The sequence below is a fragment of the Acartia tonsa genome, chromosome 14 (assembly GCF_053477335.1).
Source record: "Acartia tonsa isolate MP-2025a chromosome 14, ASM5347733v1, whole genome shotgun sequence".
NCBI classification, from domain to species: Eukaryota; Metazoa; Arthropoda; class Copepoda; order Calanoida; family Acartiidae; genus Acartia; species Acartia tonsa.
The window spans coordinates 867,512-889,254 of NC_137273.1; the positions used below are offsets into that span (position 1 = coordinate 867,512).

At 35.9% G+C, this 21,743-nt stretch overlaps 1 protein-coding gene across 2 annotated transcripts; it reads right to left on the reverse strand.

Moving 5' to 3' along the window:
* Nucleotides 1-1,557: 1,557 nt before the first annotated feature.
* On the reverse strand, nt 1,558-20,151 carry LOC145306353 (polyprenol dehydrogenase-like). Of its 2 annotated transcripts, none has more exons than XR_013874998.1 (12): nt 20,044-20,150; nt 19,488-19,570; nt 19,004-19,068; nt 18,327-18,449; nt 17,049-17,100; nt 16,645-16,765; nt 14,898-14,968; nt 13,931-14,050; nt 3,655-3,716; nt 3,213-3,256; nt 2,538-2,628; nt 1,558-2,008 (listed from the first exon to the last, which is right to left on the reverse strand). XR_013874998.1 is itself a non-coding variant. In XM_080148443.1 (12 exons), exons 1-12 carry the CDS (start codon nt 20,129-20,131, stop codon nt 1,911-1,913), a joined length of 1,017 nt encoding a protein of 338 aa, XP_080004569.1. In that variant the 5' UTR covers nt 20,132-20,151; the 3' UTR covers nt 1,558-1,910. The 2 variants fall into 2 exon arrangements, 1 of the variants encoding a protein (XP_080004569.1); XM_080148443.1 differs by having other exon boundaries at nt 3,213-3,258; nt 3,658-3,716; nt 20,044-20,151.
* Nucleotides 20,152-21,743: the final 1,592 nt, after the last annotated feature.

Here is a 21,743-nt window from a genome sequence, read left to right on the forward strand (position 1 = left end):
AATATCCACATTCCACATCCATTAATATATCCACACCAAACTTTTTGGAAATTATGCTCTAAAATGAACTATTGTTTCAAGAGATATAAAAGAAGAAACTTGAAATAAATTTGATGTATTTTTTAACAGAGAACCGAAATTTTCATTTTTTCTTCATAATGATGCTGGTATTGTCATAAAAGTAGAAAACTTTGCTTATTTTGACTATGATTGGGCTGGATACTTTTTTGGCCGGATACCGGATATCCGGCTGATTTGCAATGTCGGATATCCAATATCCGGTGGATATCTGGTAAACGTTCGATATCCGGCCAATTACCGGATATCCGACATTATAAATTAGACGGATATCCGGTGTCCGGATAGTTTCAATATCCGGTATCCGGCCGGATATCCGGGCCAACCCTAATTTTAAATCACCCTGAATATTTTAGGCATACCAATCATTATATTTTTAAATTTTTTTTCTATGTTAGTGTAAAATATTACTGAGTATTTTAATAAATAGTTTCTGTATAGAAAACATTAATACATTTATTTGAGCTATAGTATTTCAAATACTGTCAAGTTCAACTACAATTTGATAATAGTTATTTATCGTATTGTATTATAGACAGCTTTCCGTGGATATTCAAATGAAAAATTATAAAATTAAAACTAGTTTTGTTAGCCTCGTGGGGCCGAAGGTCCGGGTTGACAAAAGTGGTATTAGCTTTTAGGATTTTTATTTTAATATTCATGGAAAAATGTAATACGATGCCATACATAATTTTCAGTATGGCTGAGCAAACATCCACCGGATTATACACGGTGTTTCAGAAAAAACTGCGTTTTTCAGATTTGGGAAACAACCATTAGGAGAACAAAAAAATAATTATATGTCCATATTCTCTATAAAAATAAGCATCGAATTTGTAACAGGTGTTTTTTAATATCTCTTAAAACAACAGCGCATTTTAGAGCCCAAAGAATTCGAAATGTGTTTGTGTTATTGTATTCTTAAAGAATTTTATGCTATAATGTTGAATTAAAATTCTTTTTTTACTTGAAAACAACATTATAACATAAACTTCAAAATAATCTAATAATTATATTTAAAACTTAATTTAAAATGCCTTTTTTTTAAAACAAATCAATATTCTTTTTGCTTGGATTTTAATTCTTAGTATTAAAATTGTTCATATTCGTTCCTCGCCCCTCCCCCCTTAATCTCTTTTGATTGACAGATTATAAGAGATTATCTTATAAAACATGAGTAATTAGTGAAAACGCACTTTTTACGGACAATTTCAAACCATGATAACTTGCTTATTTGTAAAGATATTGAAATGAAATAAAAAGTGACTTGTTTTATTTGTCAATGGACACAGTAATAATAGTGATTTTTTTTCTAAAAATGACTTTGTCATAGAGAAATAGAAAAAACTAAATTATAAAGAACCTAAATAGGTCTTTGCATGGAGCCAAAAAAGAAAATATGTAAAAAAAAATTCATATGGGGACATTGATTTAAGCATTTACTACTTTGATATTGTACTTTTGAAACAATATGTTGCAAAATATACAAGTTATTTCAATCTAATTGATATCTCATATTCAACATCAAGCATTTTTCCCCTACATGTACCAATCAGTACAGCCGCATTTTTAGAGATATCAAAAAACACCTTAAGTAAATCCGATGAACATTTTTACATAGAATAAAATAAAAACATGATTCAAATATAAAAATTAGATAACATTATAACTAAATTCATCATAACATAAAGAAGCGCAGCTAATGTAAATCATACAAAATAAATGTAGTACTAAAATACAAGAAAAAATCTGTTATTTAAAAATGTAATAAAATATATAAATCAAATATACAATGTAATACTAATAACAATGTAAATAACAAAATATGAATTTTACTGGTAGCCACAAATATTTTCTAAATTCAGGCATTTTTTGGCCTCCTCCCATATTTTCTTTTGTAAATTAAGATCTTTTCCATAACTGCCAATATCTGAAAGTTACAAAAAAAATATTAGAATCAGTAGCGAATAGAACCACCCATCTTGATAGAGGTCTAAATTAGCTAAGGGTGTGTCATGTAAAAAAAAACTTAAAATTAAGGTTGAGGTAAATTTTTTTTTCGCAATTCATTGTCAAAACCTTTATCTGTGTGCCAGTCTAAATGTCTAATTCAAATAAAAAATATGTACACAGACTATATATATATGTTAACAACTTCTTTTCTATAAATTTATACATACGGTCACCCCTTCGATTTTTCTTTTATGGGGTGCCACATTTTTCTTGGAGTGCTTCACGTACATTCCTGGCACGCAAAGGGTTAGAATTAGTTTTGTTAACAAAGCTAGGTACCCTGTAACATATTTCAGTCAATCTGACGATTTCTCTTAGATTATAAAATTGTTGTTTCTCCTTTAATTCTTAACATGGAAATAAAAACTGAAGAATAAACGAACAGACATACATACTAATTTAAAGATAAAGTTAGCTTCGCTATTATAAAACAAAAGAAGTTATACCAGCAGGACGGCTGTTCTCCAGGTAGAATCCGTCCAGGTTGATACTCTCCAGTTCTGGAGACAGAGAGGCATAGACCAGGGTGTCACCACCCTACAAATATTCAGGGATATTAATTAAGGGATAAGACAATTGGCCATACATTGATATACATCCCCAATAGTGATAAACAAAATTATTCATTTGATACTTTCCATTTCGGAGACAGAGGGGCGTAGACCAGGGTATCACCACCCTACAAATATTCAGGGATATCAAGGGATAAGACAATTGCCCATAAATCTATGTACATAGTAACATAAACAATTATAATTTAATAAAATTGAAATTATTTGGAGAATAATGGTTGGGCACTAATCAATATTGGTTTAATAAAAGTACCCAAAGTTTTTTTTATCCAAAAAATAAAATAATTAGGTTATAAATCCTTGGGTACCAGTGTGCTAAGCAGTCAATGTACAATATTGAAGGGGTATAGGGGTGATTAACTAGACAATTTGGGGTAAACCCCTGATTAATCAAATAGAAAACCAAATATCACAATCAGAATTTGTTAAAAATGCTTCAGATTGCATTTAAATAGTAAACTTAGTAAATGAAACTAACGTATTTATAAAACGAATTTAGATCTTAAGCTTCAGACAGACATCCTTCTACTTTGGGTTTTAGATAATCACCTGATCGGCTGTTTTAAACCAGAGTTTGGAAATTTCTACAACAATTCTTCAGATGAAAAAAAAACATTTATTTTATTGCTTTGCAGATCATATGGCAATAACTACTGATAGTTTTCTATTTTTAGGTAGCTTCACATAGGTGCTGTGATAGTTTTAAGCTATTTTTTTCTGCCACCTTCTTATCCCTTTGAATACAGAGTCCCTAGATGCTAGAGGCGAAACCGCTAGATGTAATTTGATTAGTAACACAAAATAGACTTTTTAGTAGCGTAGTTAATCTATAATTTACCTTGTCTGTCCGTCTGAATGTAGAGCTAAGAAGGAAATGTGATTTTCTCAGCTGCTGTTAAGGATAGACAGCTACTTTAACGTTGTGACACACTGAGATGCCCTAATTAATTATAGAGAAGCTGTGCTACAATAAGAAAAAAATGTTTTTTTTTCCCTTGGTTGTTCTTCCAGTGCTAACTCTGTAAATACAACCCCAGGATGTAGACTAATAACCTGAAATTAAATACAAAATCATAAATAAAGTAACAGGATGTCTATGTGTCTGTATCTTAATATCTCGCTAACATCTAGTTGTGCTTCAAGTGCCAATTTGTAACTACAACCCCTGGATGTAGACTAATAACCTAAGAAATAAAAAGATGTTATGTTAAGTAACAGGATGTTTGTCTTTTTGTAAGTTTGCAGCTTATGATCTTCCTAACTACTAAACTGATATATTTCTTATATACAGATACCTATACAGGTATAGAAGATTTATAACTATTTCAGGAGAGGGTTATCTCCACTCTCCCAAAATAAATTGCCCCTAGAAAAAAATACCCTTAATTTTTTTTTTAACTTTTTCTTTTGAAAACTAAAACCTCATGGTGGTGTTGACAGCCTGTTAAATTTTAACTTTGATATATAACTAGCGGCTTCGCCCCTAGCCTCTAGGGGCTTTGCCTCAAGAGGTTTGATCAAACTAATTTTTCGTATTTTAGATTTAAAATAAAAAAGAAAAAAAAAATTTTTTTGGGGGGGGGGATTTTTTTTTTTGAGGGGGGGGGGAGGGGTTAGTCGACCCCACTATTTTAATTTTAGTTTTAAAAAGAAAATTTTTTTTTTTTTTTGGGGGGGTATTTTTCATTTTTGGGGGGGTTAGGGGTGTCCCACCCCCCAAGAAAATAGTTATAAACCTTCCCGGGAACTATGAGAAGCTACCCTGTAAAGGAGAACCCGATCGGTTCAGCGGTTAGCGAGATCCTTTGCTACAAACAAACAGACAGACATCGTTCTACTTTGTATTATAGATTGTCTATGGGATCTTTTTTAAAGATTTTGAAACATCCCAAAAGCTAAAAATACCCCTAAATCTTTTTCAAACAAGAATGACAACATCCACAAAAGCGAACCTCTGAAATGGTATTTCATGTTAAAAACGTTAAAAATCAACTTGTTATGAATGGACGTACAGGCTTTCTGGAAACAATTGTAGAGTTGCTACGGTTTTCACATTGTACCAAACTGTTATAGGAATTGAGAAGTTCTATAAAACTGGTGTGACTCACCGCGTGTGCACACACAATGTAACTTTAGGTCTAGCTGAAACCAGTCATTTCATTCCTCTCTAAAATACACAAAATAGCATTAGTGTGAGCATAAAATAAAACCCCAGAGATGTACTGGTAATCACTCTCTGGAATTGATAAGACATAAAACAATAAGTAAATACATAGATAAAATATATTTGACAAATATTAATTTTGGTCAGTGATCACTGTTATCAGAAGAATCCATTATTTGGTCATTGATCATGTCTTCTTCTGCTAACTTCTATTGCACACATTTGGTCTTTGATCACATCATAGGTACCTAGGTAATAACATATAATTGATCAGTTCTCACATTAATTATAAACAGATTGTCTCTTTAGATCTTTTGGTCTTTTACCCGGAGAACTGATTGATCTTTGGTCTTTTACACAATTAGCAGAACACGATTTGAGATCTTTGGTCATTTACTTTTTCTTGGCCAGGAAATCCTCTGGCTTGACAAACTTGCGCCCATTGATCTTGTTCTTCCTTCCACCTTGTTCATACATCCCCTTAAGAAAGCTGTACTGTTCAGAGACACGTTCCAGCTGTTTCTCTAGAGTCCTGATCCTGCGCTTGTAATAGTCATTGTCTTTCGTCAGGGCTTGATTCTCTTCTCCATTCCTGTGTGCCAGTCCTTTCCATTGCTTTGTTGCAGTCTTTTGCTGTTTGATCAGGACATTCTTATAGGCCAATTCCTTTCTGTATTCCTTGACCAACTGTTCATTAATTTGATCATATCTTCTGTGGTCATCAGAGGGATCATCGTCGTCAGACACAGTGATAACTTCAATATCATTACAATCTGTTTTGTCTTCATTTTCTATTGTGACTGTTAAATCTTCTCTGATGTCAGCTCTAGCAAAATCTTGAGCAACCTTCTCCACCTCATTGTCATTTTGAACATCATGATTGGGCTCCTGTTCATCATCAGAAAAGACGATCAAATCAACTTCTTCCTCAATCTCAATTGGAGCAGCCTGCTCTTCAGCAGCATCAACTTGGGCAGCTTGTTCTACAGCAACGGCCGCCGCCTCTTGGTCTTGGTTCCCCCAGACTGGCCTCTCATCAGTCCTGCTTAGCTCTTCAATCCAGTCATTCATGGCCCTCTCCCTCTCAACCTTGGTCCAGCAGGGGTTTCTTTTGTAGATATCCCATCTTGGCCATCCTTCAGGTCTTCTCTCACTCCAGGTAAGATGATGTCTTCTGGCACCACCTGTTGATGCTGGTCTGCCCGTCAAATTTCTGTCCTCCAATTCTTGACGGTAAAACGCATTGTACCTGTAGCCCTCTGTCTCAATTAGTGGTGGGGGAATTTTTACCCTAACGAATCTTGATCTTCCCTGATAAGCTCTTGGTGAAAAAGTGTTGTCAAATGCGTTTAGCAGGTAACTCTTGATCTTTAAACATCCTTCAAAACTGGGATTATGGCCGAAGCCAAGTCCAGTCTGGAACTCGACAAATGAGCAGCCTCTGACCCTCAGGGTCTTGTCATATTCAGAGATAGTGGTCATGCCCATTTTGTGAAGGCTGACAGGCGGCATTCTCAACCTCTCATTACACCACCTGATCTCATCATTAAGCGCTCCGACTTGTGGCCAGACGGAGGAGCTGTTGGGTAAGAACATGGTCGAGCTGAACACAACTTTGTTCTTCTCCTGCTTCTCGACTTCCTTAATGATCTTGTCAAAGCATTTGGTCAGCTTGGACTTCTCGACAATTCCTGCCCAGCGCTGGTAGGCAGCGATTATGATGTTCTTTGCTTGTGTTTGGTCACGGATGGAATCAATAATAATATTCGTGACGGTTTCCATATCATAATTGCGGAGGGAAATCCATCGGATTCTGGTCAGCTTTTCATCCCACACCCTCTCAGGCATGGAAAACCAGCCAAAAACGATGTCTTGCACACGGCTCATGATTATTGCACTTGAAAAATTTGTCTGAAATGAAGAAAACATCCATTAATAAATGCCATAATTTGATCTTTTGCTAACGATGAGAAAAAAAAATATAAGGGAGACGTTGGAAATAATTGGAAACATGATTTGAGGGGTGTTAAAAACTTGTAAACTGATGAACTAAATCCATATTTTGATCATTTATAATTGCTGAAATAATGTTTCGAAGAAAAAACAGGGCTTTGTTGACAGATTATAGGAAGATTGATGGATTACAATGAAAAAAACTGTTTTTTTTGATGTATCACTTGTTAAAACTTTTTGGTTCCGTACGTGCTTCGTAAGATAAGTACGCAAAAAATGAAGAAAAAATTCCATAATTTGATCTTTTGAAACAATTTCGTAGTGTATTAGGCAGAAATTTTTCTTCGAGTGTTGATTTATGTGTTGCGGCGTTTGGTTTGGCAGATTAATCACGCATTTGCGCTGAATGCCGCGTATACGATTCTTTTCCGGGATCGCTAAATGTGTGTTGTTGGCTTTCAAAATTTACGGGATCGCTTGTTCTTATCGGATGGTGTTGCCATCTTTTTGTTTATTGATGGCCAAAATTCTGAAACTTTGATTATTTTATTTTTGTACATATTTACATGATTTGATGTTCTGGAATTAATACAGAATTAAATCCAGAAGTCTTTGTGGCATCTTACCATTCTGGATGACGTCTAACAGAGCGGCCTTGTTGACTCCACGCTTGGTGAGAACGTCAGCTAGCATATCTTTCCCAGCCACCCAGCGTACCTCCAGAATTCTTCCCTCTTCAATCATATCTTTCAGAATGGCAATATCTGCTCTCAGCATTCTTTCTTGAACTTCGGATTCTGAGTAGATGGCAGCTCTGGTAGATTCATTATCTGTAATAGCTCTGACTTTTAGGTCAACTTTGCCATTAGTCATTTCTTTGATCTGAGTTTTAACTCCCAGCGCTGCATCAATTCCAAGCGAAAGTACTTGTGCTTCAGCTCCTAATGTGCTGTGTACTTTTCTCCTTAGCTTATTGGCCTTCCATTCAATCACTGCAGATTTTCCATTCTTAATGTTCACTAAGAAAATCACAAAACCACCACAGCTGTCGGTGTTTTTGTTCAGATTCCGGAAAGCTGCATCTGAGAACATCCAGATCTGACAGTCATTCAGGTTCTCCAGATCTGAGATTCTGACTGCAACTTTATCTTTCTTCATTCGTATCGCACATTTTTGTGCTTTGACCAATTCACTTAAAGGTCCACCTTTGAAGTTAGTTGACAAATCCACGCAGTCAAAGGCTAGGTCTGGTCTTGTAGCCCTTACTGTCCAGTTCAAAACTCCAGTGATCTGTCTCAACATGGTCAGCTCCTCTTGTGTCATGTCTCTGTCTTTGTCTTTGATGTTCTTTGCATTTACGTCAGGAATGTTTGCTGAATCGATGTATTTGTCTTGATCTATGGTTATACCTGTGCTATCTTGTTTGAAGTGGAAACCAGTGTACATGAATTCTGTTGATTCTGATTTGCCAACTTTGAAGATGTTCAGTACTTCTGGCATGATCTTTTCCATGAATTCTTTGTTTCCTGCATAGAAAAAGTCATCCACATGTATACCTACCATACCAATCAGATTGCCATCTTTGATCAAATAGAACATGCCTTTGTCCAGTGGGGATTTCTTGAATCCTAGTTCTTTCAGCTTAGCCAGAATTCTCATATACCATTTGCGGCTAGCATCTTTCAGGCCATATAAACATTTTAGCAATTTCCATAGCTTACCTTTCTGATTTGCTTCTTTTGGAGGTTCAACAAAGACATCTCTGTCCATCTGGCTGCCTTGAAGGAAAGCTGAGGAAATATCAGTTGTGTGTATGGTCCATTTATTGGCAGCTGCAATTGCTGCTAACAGTCTTATTGATGCTTTTTGTACTGTTGGACTGTCTGTGGGAAAATCTGTATCCTCTTGAAACCCTCGTGCGGTGAGTCTTGCTCTTATATCATTTCCTTTTTCAGTCAGAACCCAGGTAGTTGTTATCCTGTCTTGTCCTTTGTCTTCTACTATTTTATATGTATCAAAAGCAATCAGTTTGTTCAGTTCCTCAAACTTGGCTTGCAAGCATTCTGGAGAATTTCTTTTCTCTTTTGGTACCATAACTGCTAGGATCTCTTCACAAATCATAATAATCGCAGTTTCTTCTTCTGCTTCTATCCTGATCTTTTGCTTGTCTATGTCATTGAATTTTAGGCTTTTGCCATTATCCAGTTTTATTACGGTTAGTATTTCGTCATCTTCGACTACCTGTTCAGCCTCTGTTTCGTACCTGATGTCTCTTTTTGTAACTTCATCATGAAACACTTCACCATTATCCAGTTCTATGTTAAACCATCCTGCGTTTCTTCCTCCAACTTTACCTCCATGACTGAGAATCTTTCCTTTTTCCCATTTTCCTTTCTCCAAGATTTCAATCCGGTCATTTCTTTTCAGCACATTCATTGCATTTTGTAGTGTGCCATCTTCATTGAAACAGGGTGTTGGCTTCTGACTTACTTTTCTTCTTTTTCTTCCTTTTGAGTTGTGCAGTGGAATTTTTGTACTGTCCTTTTCAGAGGTTTTGTCTTCAGTAACTTTTTCATTATGTTCATGGTCATCAACATGATTTTTAGTTGATTCTTGAGTGTTGATTGATTCTTCACTAGCTTTTTCATTTTCCTGGTGTTCAAATATTGTGGATTTGTATGGTATTGCTGTTGCTGGCGGTTCTTGTTGTTCTTTGTTTACTTCATCAGTATCATCTAGATTGTTGTCTTCATGATATACTGTAGAGAATGAGCTTTTGTTGAGTGTTCTGCTGCTTGTCTGTTCTTGCTCGTTCAGCATCTGATCAATCTCTCTCTGTCTACTTCTTGTGTGAGGCTCTTTGTTGGTTGTTACCTCTTCATTGTCTGTTTCATTTTCATCATCATTGCCTTCATTGTTGTTGGTATTTTCATTCTTTTCTTTCTTTAGTATATCTTTTGCTAGCTCATCTCCTGCTTTTATTAGTCTATAATATGTACTACCCACTCTTATGAATATGACTTTGCTATCCTGGAATACAACCTTAGCAGGACCTTTCCAAGATTCTTCTCCCTCCTTTTTGAAATAGACTATATCTCCAATCTCGTATATAGTGTCAGCTATCCTGATCTTAGCTTTTAGTGCTTTTCTTATTCTCTCGCATCTTTCTGCCTTTGTATATTCAGTTCTTGCTTTATGCAAAGCATCTAGAGTTTCTAAAAGAGATTTGCTCTTTGTTGGTTCTTCCCAAGCAGGTGGGGGATCATCCAAAATGTTGGGAAGTTTGATCTGTCTGCCAAAAACAAGTTGATACGGAGAGAATCCTCTGACATTTGACATGGAGTTGACAGCTGTTATTGCCCATGCCAGTGCTACCTCTAGGCTCATTTTTGGATAGTCTCTCAGTGTTGCTTTTACAATGGAGTCTGTGATACCATGATTTCTCTCATTTATGGGGTTTTGCCAAGGACTATTGGCACCCGTTGTAAGAAGTTGTATGTTCAGAGCACTTGCAACTTCTCTCATTTCCTCATTGCAGAATTCTGTGCCATTGTCTGATAGAATCTTTTCTACTCTACCAAAAATGGGCAGCCATTTTAAAAGAAGAGTCTTTACTATCTCTCTTGGTTCTTTACTTCTTATAACTGAGGCAACTTGGAATCTGGTGAATTGATCAATCATATACATAATGTATATTCCTTTGTTCATGTCCCAGACTTTCAGATCCAAAGTGAGTATTTGTCCGAAGTCATTTGACATTGGTGGAGCTACAGCTGGTCTGTCTGGAGTTCTGCGCCTTAACAGGCAGCCTTCACATTTTTCCATGATCTTGTCTATCATTGGAGAGAATTTTTCATTCCATTTTCCAGCCTCCTTCAAGATGGTGACAAATACTTTCTTAGGTCTATGTCCAAACTGTTTATGCAGTTTGGACAAAGCCTTGCTTTGTTCTGTTTCATTGTCAATTTCAAGTTCAGCAATATTTACTGCTTCAAGCATTTCACTTTCTTGTAGAAGATCAACTATGTAATGACCTGCTGCAGTAGTAGCCAGAACAAGTGGTTTTCCATTGATTGTACCACTGTCATCTTTCATGTTTAGCATTATTCCCAGCTTTTTCATTTCACTTTTTGAAAGCAGTAGTGGAATGTCTGACTTGATGATATCCAAGGTAATTTCATTGTCACAGCCTCCAATTTTTGTAGGAATAGTGTATTTTGCCGTGGATTTTAATTTCCCTTGATTACCAAAGATGAACTGTTTAGTACTCTGTGTTGGTCCTTTTACTTTCTGTTTCATTTCTTTGGGTAGTGATTCCAGGTAAATTCTTAGCCATTTTTCTCCAGCAACACTTGACGTGCAACAAGTGTCAAGCGCAGCCATGTTCAGTGCTTCAGCGGTGAAGTTGCTCATTTCTTCTTTATTGTCAGAACATAGTACAGTACAATGTACATTTTCAATTTCTGTCTTTTCTGTCTCTGAATCTGAGCATTCTTTAAGAATTTCTTTTTCTTCTCCAGTTTCAGTAACTATCATCACACTTTTGTATCTTTTTGTTTTACCTACTTTTCTTATGTTTTCATATGCATCTGGACACTGTTTTACAAAGTGCATAGTGGAACCACAAATGTGACATTTCATAGGCTTACCATCTGCTCCTATGGGATTTTTTGTTCTTGGTTTTATCATTGTATTTGATCTGCCATTGTTGCTATTATTCTGTCCATAGTTTGGTCTGTTTTGCGCATTTTGTCTAAAATTGCGATTTTGGCCCCCTTGTTGTTGTTTAGGTGGCAACCATCCTTTGGCTAGGTATATTTGATCAACGTCATTCTGAATGTCGTCTTCCGCATTCGAGTTTTGTGTAAGAAATGTATCTTCATTATTTTTATTTTGTTTTTCATTCAATCTGCTGCATACGTCGCGTAATTTTCGTTTTACGGTTTCATAACGTTTTCCGTCTTTTGTTAGAAATTGCACTATGCCCCTCACTACTGTTTCTTCTGTTGGATCAAGGTTTGCACATTCAAATAGTGTTAGTGCTAAAAGGCGATCATTTTGTATTTCTATCCCTAGTTGTTTGGCCTTTTCGTGTAGATTATCAAATTGAATAATGAATTGATTTATATTTTGCCCGCTTTTCCGTTTTATTTGTGACATTTGACGTTTCACTTCAAATATTTCTTTTTCTTCATCTACATAGAAGCGGGTTCTAAGGAATTTTAACACGAGTTCGACACCATTATCATTGTTAATTAGTGTATGGGGTGGACAAGCTTTAAATAAATCTTCCCTCAGAGAATTACCATATCTGTCGGAGTCTTTTGGTAAGTCATTTGCAAGAACATATCCTTGCTTGTAGCGCGGCAACTCTGTAGTTTGTTGCCATGCTAAAACACAGGATTCCCAGGTGGAAAATTCGCGAAATTCATGTAGGAGAGGGCAGGGTATTGTATTTCTTCCTTCCCCTCTATAGTAATCTTGTCTATTCTCGAACAATCTGTTTCCCTGCCTTGGGTCATCCTCATATATAAATTGTCTCTGTCTGGGAATGTCTTCAAATATACTGAGTCTTGGTCTTTGTCTGTCAGTATCATTGTTTGTTCTTGGCCTAGCCCCGCCATAATAATCACCATTTTTTGGTCTATTATATTCGCTACTTGTATTGTTGTCATCCCTGTTATACATTCCCCCATAAATTCCATTATTTGGTCTTTGATATGTGCTACTTGTGATGTCGGCATCCCTGTTATTACGGACATTGTAGGGATCGTTATTGTACATACCATTATTTGATCTATTATAATTGTGTCCGCTTCGATTTTCAACGTTATTTGTAAATTCGGCATCCCTGTTGTTGCGGGAACTGTGATAATCGTTGTTGTACCCCCCATTATTTGGTCTGTTACTATTGTATGCGCCACTTCTGATGTTGTCTTCCCTGTTATAGGGATTATTAAAAAATCTGTCCATATTTGGTCTATTGTTATCGCGATCGTTGTAAAAATTATTGTTGTTGTTGCTACTATTGATATTGTCTTCCCTGTAAGAAAGAAAACCATTTTCTGCTCCGCCTCCAATACCATAATTTATTCTTTCATTAAGAAATTCGCTATTTGGTCCGCCTGACCCATCTTTTGGTCTTTTATTCGCTTCTGTGTTTGCCCCCTCGGGCACGCCCTTAGATCTCTCAAGATCTCCGCTAAATACGCCATTATTTGTTCTTTTGTCAGAATCGCCGTTACCGTTATCATTAGATGTATTAACATGATTTGGTCTTTTATTAGTCGCATCGCTAATACCGTCGTCATTTAGTCCATCTACATGATTTGGTCTGTTGTTTGGGACTTGTCTGTCGTCCCCGCCTCCTACTGCTCCGCCTGCAGTCTCGTTTACACCATTTAAATCTCTCTGATTATTGACCCCGTCAAAATCATTCCGCCCGTTACTTCCCATTTTTTATCCCCGGGGTTTTTATGCTTTATTCCAGCTTTGATCTTTTGTTAACGTCAGTTGTTATGACACAGTTATTATTCAGTTTATTTGTAGAGAGTTTAACAAGTTTAAGCTAGATTTTTCGTTACATTGAGTCGTAGATCTTTTCAAATGTTGCCAAAAACTCTGGTACCATTGAGAAGTTCTATAAAACTGGTGTGACTCACCGCGTGTGCACACACAATGTAACTTTAGGTCTAGCTGAAACCAGTCATTTCATTCCTCTCTAAAATACACAAAATAGCATTAGTGTGAGCATAAAATAAAACCCCAGAGATGTACTGGTAATCACTCTCTGGAATTGATAAGACATAAAACAATAAGTAAATACATAGATAAAATATATTTGACAAATATTAATTTTGGTCAGTGATCACTGTTATCAGAAGAATCCATTATTTGGTCATTGATCATGTCTTCTTCTGCTAACTTCTATTGCACACATTTGGTCTTTGATCACATCATAGGTACCTAGGTAATAACATATAATTGATCAGTTCTCACAGGAATCATCATGTTAAGTTTGGAAATCGAACGGATTATTCTAAGTTTCTAACATGTCTAAATTAGCGATAAGAGCTAACCGTTACATAATGACAAAAATACGGACATATCATAATTATTGGGTAGCTTTGCTACTAAAAATTTTAAATACCTTAATATTAGTGCCAGAACTTGCAAATTTTTGTTGCAAAACTTGAGAAAACATGAGGATGGCTGTTTTTGAATTTGAATAAGCCAGCGTGTGATTGTAGAACTTCTTTAATGATATTTCCTGAAAAACAAGGAAGACAACATCCATAAAAGCTAAGCTCTGAAATGGAAGAACAAACGAACATTAACACTGTAGATTGTCAGAACTGAATTAGCAGAATATTAAATGCATCAGTATAAACAATATTGGAAGTAAATTTGTTGCAAAACTGCATAAATAGATGATACTGTTTAAGGACATACTTACATTTTTGGGATTGTTTATAGAGATGCTTCGCTTATAACATTGCACCTTGTTGGAATAGGAATCAGTTTTTAAAAAATCTGAAGAATCGGATAATTTAACATACAAAAATTTGTTGTCAAAAAAGTTAAAAATCGACATGTTTAAAATGGACGTACGGACATTCTGGTATTGATTATAGAGTTGCTAAGCGTTCTAAATTGTAACTAACTACTACAGGAATCATCATGCAAAGTTTGAAATCGAAAGGACAATTCTAACCTGTTTAAATTAACGAAAAGAGCTAACTGTGACGTACGGACGGACGGACGGACGGACGGACGGACGGACCGACCCTAATTATAGAAAAGATTCGCATTTAAAAAGAGATTATTTCCACTGCATTAAAGCTTATTTTGAACCTTATTGAAAAATCATATTTCATACAGGGTAACCCAAAAGGTTTAAGAATAGCAGATCAGGCCCAAAGGCTTAAAGCCACCCGCATGGATTTAGGCAAAAAAAAGCACTTCTTATTTTCTCTCCATTGAAACCCAATACAACTAACCTAGCCTGACCTAAGGAAATAAAAAACAAATTCCTAATTTATTGCAAGATAATGAGAGGAGTAGTTCTAAGTGCCTAAAAGGGTACTTTGTGTGAAAGCGTCGAAACAAACATTTACCTGTAGGCCATCAATTAATGCTGTTAGATTATGTGTGGCTGAAGATACATTCACTATTCGGGATGCTTCACCTGAAATTTCATTATTAATGCCCAACTTTTTTTCATATACCTCCATCATTTTGTTTGTAAGTAACGCGGGGAAATTTTATTTGAAGAATAAAAAAATGGATGGACAAACAGACAAAGTTACTTATAGCCCAAATTTCTTAAAAATAAAAGACAAAAAAGATAATATTTGATAAATCATAGAAAAAAATTACTTTACCTTTTTAATAAATAAGAAATTAGGTATCTTTGTCTTTAAAGAATGAACGAGGGACCAAGTAAGTTATACCTACAAGAAATCTTCACCAATAAGCAACACCCAGGAAGTTGCACCCAAAATTACCTGAAGCTTAAGCTGTGGTGTAAGTAGATGGGTAAGTAGAACAGTACCCAGTAAGTTGCACCCAAAATTACCTGAAAGATCAGCTGTCTGCTTAAGCTGTGGTGATAGTAGATGGGTAAGAAGAACAACACCCAGGAAGTTGCACCAAAAATTACCTGAAAGATCAGCTGTCTGCTTAAGCTGTGGTATAAGTAGATGGGTAAATAGAACAGTACCCAAGAAGTTGTAGGTACCCAAAATTACCTGAAAGATCAGCTGTCTGCTTAAGCTGATGTGTAAGTAGATGGGTAAGTAGAACAGTACCCAAGAAGTTGTAGGTACCCAAAATTACATGAAAGATCAGCTGTGTACTTAAGCTGTGGTGTAAGTAGATGGGTAAGTAGAACAGTACCCAAGAAGTTGTAGGTACCCAAAATTACCTGAAAGATCAGCTGTCTGCTTAAGCTGTGGTGTAAGTAGATGGGTAAGTAGAACAGTACCCAAGAAGTTGTAGGTACCCAAAATTACATGAAAGATCAGCTGTCTGCTTAAGCTGGGGTGTCAGAAGATGTGTAAGCAACACAGGACCCAAGAAGTTGCACCCAAAAATTACCTAAATATTATGCTGTCTGCATAAACTGGGGTGTAAGTAGATGGGTGAGTAGAACAACACCCAGAAAGTTACACCCAAAATTACCTAAATATTCAGCTGTCTGCTTAAGCTGTGGCGTAAGTAGATGGGTAAGTAGAACAGTACCCAAGAAGTTGTAGGTACCCAAAATTACCTGAAAGATCAGCTGTCTGCTTAAGCTGTGGTGTAAGTAGATGGGTAAGTAGAACAGTACCCAGGAAGTTGCACCCAAAATTACCTGAAAGATCAGCTGTCTGCATAAACTGGGGTGTAAGTAGATGGGTGAGTAGAACAATACCCAGTAAGTTGCACCCAAAATTACCTGAAAGATCAGCTGTCTGCTTAAGCTGGGGTGTCAGAAGATGTGTAAGCAACACAGGACCCAAAAAGTTGCAACCAAAAATTACCTAAATATTCAGCTTTCTGCATAAACTGGGGTGTAAGTAGATGGGTGAGTAGAACAATACCTAGTAAGTTGCACCCAAAGTTACCTGAATGATCAGCTGTCTTCTTAAACTGGGGTGTAAGTAAATGGGTGAGTAGAACAATACCCAGTAAGTTGCACCCAAAATTACCTGAAAGATCAGCTGTCTTCTTAAACTGGGGTGTAAGTAAATGGGTGAGTAGAACAATACCCAGTAAGTTACACCCAAAATTACCTGAAAGATCAGCTGTCTGCTTAAGCTAGGATATAAGTAGATGGGTAGGTAGAACAGTACCCAAGAAGTTGTAGGTACCCAAAATTACCTGAAAGATCAGTTGTGTGCTTAAGCTGGGGTGTCAGAAGATGTGTAAGCAACACAGGACCCAAGAAGTTGCATCCAAAATGCCACTCATGACCGCTGCTTGTCTCTTTTCGAGAACAACACTGAAAAAAAAGGATTAGTTTTCATGAAAACTGATGCCTTTTTTAAACGCGAAGCTATTCTATAATTAGGGTCGGTCCGTATGTCCATTCGTGCGTAACAGATAGCTATTTTTGTTAATTTAAGCATGCTAGAATTGTCCTATCGATTTCAAACTTTGCATGATGATTCATGTAGTAGTTAGGTATGATTTAGAAATCGTAGCAACTCTATGATAGTTACCAGAATGTCCGTACGTCCATTTTAAACATGTTGATTTTTTAACAAAGGTTTGAATATTCCTACCTTCATAACACCAGCATTGTTCACAAGAACATGGATATCCAACCCAAGAGATCTGAAATAATCAACACCTATATTCTGATCGAGTGGCTACGCCCCCCTACGAGGCCTCTAGGGGCAATTCAGTTTGGGGGGTGGGGGGTAGAGGGAGTCGATCTCACCAATGTTTAATTTTAGTTTTAAATTAAAAAGTTAAAGTTAAAAAAAAATTTAGATTCAAGATTTTTTTTCTAGGGGCGATTTATCTTGGGTTGTTGGTCCCCAAAAATAGTTATAATCCGTTCCCGTACCTATGAGAAGCTACATTGTAAAGAACCATTTCGGTAAAGCTGTTAGCGAGATCCTTCGGAAGAGGTAGACCCATAGATATTCTGTTTCTTTTGTATAAGTATAGTTGGAAATCTGGACCAAATCTTACTTAATGGTGTGCAGGATTAATTTACTCAACAGCTCTTCAAATGACCAACTTTTAGATTGGACGAACTTTTTCTGGCAATCCTGTGCTGTGTATGGTTTGTTTGTTTGTTTAGCCCTCTCCATCTCAACCTGGATCATCATCATTTCGGACCAGATTTAAAAACCTGGCTGCTTCCAAGGGTTTAGACCAGAGGTCTCTGACGTGTAGTGTTGTGGGATTGCCTCGACAGTTGAAAAGGTGATTAGTAGTGTGTGATGCGTCGTTGCAAAGAGGGCAAATATCTTGTACTGGTGTAGGTTGATTCTGGCTAATACGGGCCTTGTAACTATTTAAATAGTTACTGTAGCCAGATCTCAGTTGGGCAAGTGTGGATCTTGTTTCTCTGGGTAGGACCTTCTCAGAGTCTGAGATCTTTGGGGGGGTGGCATTTAGGACCTTGTTTTTTGCCATGCCGCTTATTTCTTCACAGACGCAGCTGGTATGGATATTCTTCAGCTGTTTTTTGCAGATATCAGGAGGCAATTCAGGGTATGATATCTGTTGGATTTTCTCGCCAAATTTTGAAGACAGTGTATTTTTCATTTGGCGGGGGGGAGGGGGGGGGGCAGATAAGTTTACTCTGTTGGGGTGGCTGGGTTGCTGTGTAGACTAAGAGATATAAGTTTTCCGGAATTTTAATGTAGGGAGTAGATTTGAAATCTGCATCAAATTTTAAGAATTTTTTATAAAATTGTAAAATGTTACCCTATTTTAAGGCAAGGGCAAAGCATTAATAACGTTTTTAGTTATGAATGATGTGGTGTTTGGCCAAGATTCGAACCCATCACCTGCCCAATTTTGCGGGCGAAAAGTGTTAAACTTACTTTACACTGTGAGCAAACTGTTGTATTGATGGCCAAGCGGCTAAATCCAGGTGAAAGGTCTTAATTTTATGCGCATCTTCACCAAATAATTGGGTAAACTTCTCTTCTGCGTAACTCACATTTCTTTTAAAATAATATCATTAAATCCACCAATTCTTTAAAAAAAATTAATGCTTTATTGTAAATTGTATAACCCCCTTTGGAACCTCAAAAACAGCAGTCTCTAAAAGTCTTAAATTATTCTATGATAACATTTTTATTGATATGAGAGAACGACCAAATAAAACTTAGGGTACCAGTATAATTTAAAGTTCAATATCACACCGAAATATAATATAAATTATTTATTGCGACCACAGATAATAAAATGAAAAACTAGTATAAATATTTAAATATTGTTTAAAATTGTCTATAATACAATACAATACATGATTTTTTCAGTATGGCTATTTTTCCTTTTGTAGATAAAAACTAGGTATTTGTTCAGAAAATTTAAATCAAACAATTCAAGGTGTTTTTAAAAATGCCCAAAGTTTGTAAGCATTGTCCCCTCCCTCCCTGGCAAACAAATGATGATATTACGTCTGCCTGCATCCCATGATAACATAGATAGATAAGCAGACTAACCGATAGATAAATAGATAAGATAGATACCAAATGATGATATTATGCCCTGCCTGCAGCCCACAATGACATCACATCCAAGTTTAATAAATTGTTTCACAGCTCCTAAACCAACACCCTGCAATGGATATATATTATCAACTTGGAGGTTGTACCAGATTTTCATGCACTCTGATAAAGGGGGAGGAAGGGTTTCAATGCAACCATCTCGTAATCAATGCGCAAATGGCACTTAGAATCCGAATTTCGTTATGAAACTCGGTATGAGTAATACTTGGTAGGTCTATTTTCCCAAAATCGAACAAAAAGTTGGAAAAGCAACGGCTAACGGCTCAGCCGTTTAGCTATTTTTTAGCCGAGATGCCGAAGGCCCAATCTACCGAAACTGGTATTAATTTCATGATTTTTAAAAATATTAGTAGAAAATTGTTTGTAATACGATGCTATACAGTATACATGATTATCAGTATGGCTGAGAACCGGTTTTAATCCAGCGGATATTAATCGGTTTCAAAGCCATACTGGGCAAAACATTACCTTAGAGCCCCCTGTTATCACAACTGTTTTTTTCTTTAAATTTTCTGGTAGATTTGGCTTTTTATGTCGCTCTATCACATGCTCTAGTGATTTTGCACTTCAGTTATTTCATCTAAAGGGATAAGACAATGGCCGATAAATTGATGTACATCCCCAATCTCGATACACAAAATTAACCCTTCTGTAGATAAGAATTCGAGGTTGAAACGTAACCAACTTATCAATTTTAAATAGAAGTCTCCAAAGTTGATCTAAAGGGATAAGACAATGGCCGATAAATTGATGTAGATTCCCAATGATGATACACATAATTACCCTTCTATAATCAAGCAATAAAAATGTAAGTATGTCCTTAAACATTGTCCTGTATTAAGAACAATTTTGTATCGACTTTTCTACATTTAAGTTCTGATTCTTTATGACACTCTACAAGTGTTAATTTTCGACTGTCCTACCGCTTCAGAGCTTTGCTTGTCATCCTTGTTTTTATATAAGAAAATGAAATGCTACATTTTTTTGGCGCAAGAACGAATTATGAATTTAAACTGAAGTGTTCCTTTAATTAAATATTTAGGCCCCAGGTATAAATGCAGATACAAACAGCAAAATATATATTTTATTACATAAAATATACAATTTAACATTTTTTATCTGAAAAAAATAAGACATTTTTTAATTAAGTATTTACAATATTACATGAATAGGTAGGTATATGACTTTGATAATTTTCAAGAACACTAAACCCTGGGAGGGATGTGTACCCAAAGTTTTATCAAAACAATTTGGGTACTTTTATTGAATGTTCCAAAGTACTAGTTTCATGACTTTTAACCCATAATTATCATTTACAGAAAGAGAAATTTTGGTAATCATCATTGGGGATGTATATTAATTTATCGTCCATTGTCTTATCCCTTAAGATCCCTGACTGATCCACTGATAGCATAAGAGAGGGTTCTTCGTGAAATATACAAAATGAAAACACAGGTATCTTAAGGGGATAAGACTATGGACGATAAACAAGGTACTTTATGTGAAAGCGCCAAAAATACTTAAAATCCTTTCAATGAAACGTCTTCTTATTGCATACTTTCAGGAGTTGTCAGAGAGGGAGAGGACAATGAGCTGTTTATTACACTAGTCCCCAAAGTTTTATAATAACGATTTCTTATTCGTTGGCTTAACAACTTTGGGGACATTGGAGAATTTTAATTGCTTAGCATGGGTCATCAAGTTGAATGTTCAAACGTTTTAACCACTAATTCAAATCTACTGAAGGGGTATTTTGTGTATCATTATTATTATTGAGGATGTACATCAATGTATCGACCATTGTCTTATCCCTTTAGATTCCTATGGAGGGTTGTAGTGTTCTCTAAGCAATCACAATAAGTTAACTAACACATTTACATCAATATATAATATAACTATAGAAGGAAAATAAACTTAAAATTGACCTAGGAAAAATAACTTTCAGGCATGTAAGAATATTTATTTTGCACTCCTTATTTTAAAGTTTCAGTAAGTTTGTCTTTCTATATGTAGCAATGGATTTTACTAAACCTCTGAACCGTAACTTTTTTTTTATATACAGTGAAGCTTCTTATATGTTCTGGAAATGTTTTATATCTGTTTTGGGGGGTGGAAATTATCACCCTCCCAAATAAAATTGCCCCTTGAAAATTGCCTAATGTTTCATTCTACTCAATGGCTTGGATAAACGAAAAAAACTTTTGCGTGCAAGGTAACTTAAGAAGAATTGTAAGTATGAAGAAATTAAAATTAAAATTGGTTGAAAGAAGTTCTTCAACTCTCTTCAATTTTTTACTTGGAATGAAAAATTTTAATTGACAAAAAAGAAGAAAGTTTTTGCTTTTTTTCAATAACTTTTTTGAGCTATATTACAAATCCATAAATGCAAGAAAAAAAAGATAATAAAAAAAGTCATATACAGTATTCTTGGAATTGAATAGTACGAATAGAAAAAGATAACATATTATTCTTATCATTTTTAATAACAAGGACAGCTATGTTCATAATTAGTGCAGAGATAATGACAATTAATCCTTCTTATAGCAGGAACTGTGTGTACTGAAGGATCTCGCTAACCACTGAACCGAAATGGTTCACTTTTACAAGGTACTACAAATCTCTTTGGGGGAAACTGCCCCTAGAAAAATTTACCCATCCCCCTTAGGGGCGTAGCCGCTAGTCCTACTATCAGGGTGTCGGAGCCGTATGATTTGGAAATACGGC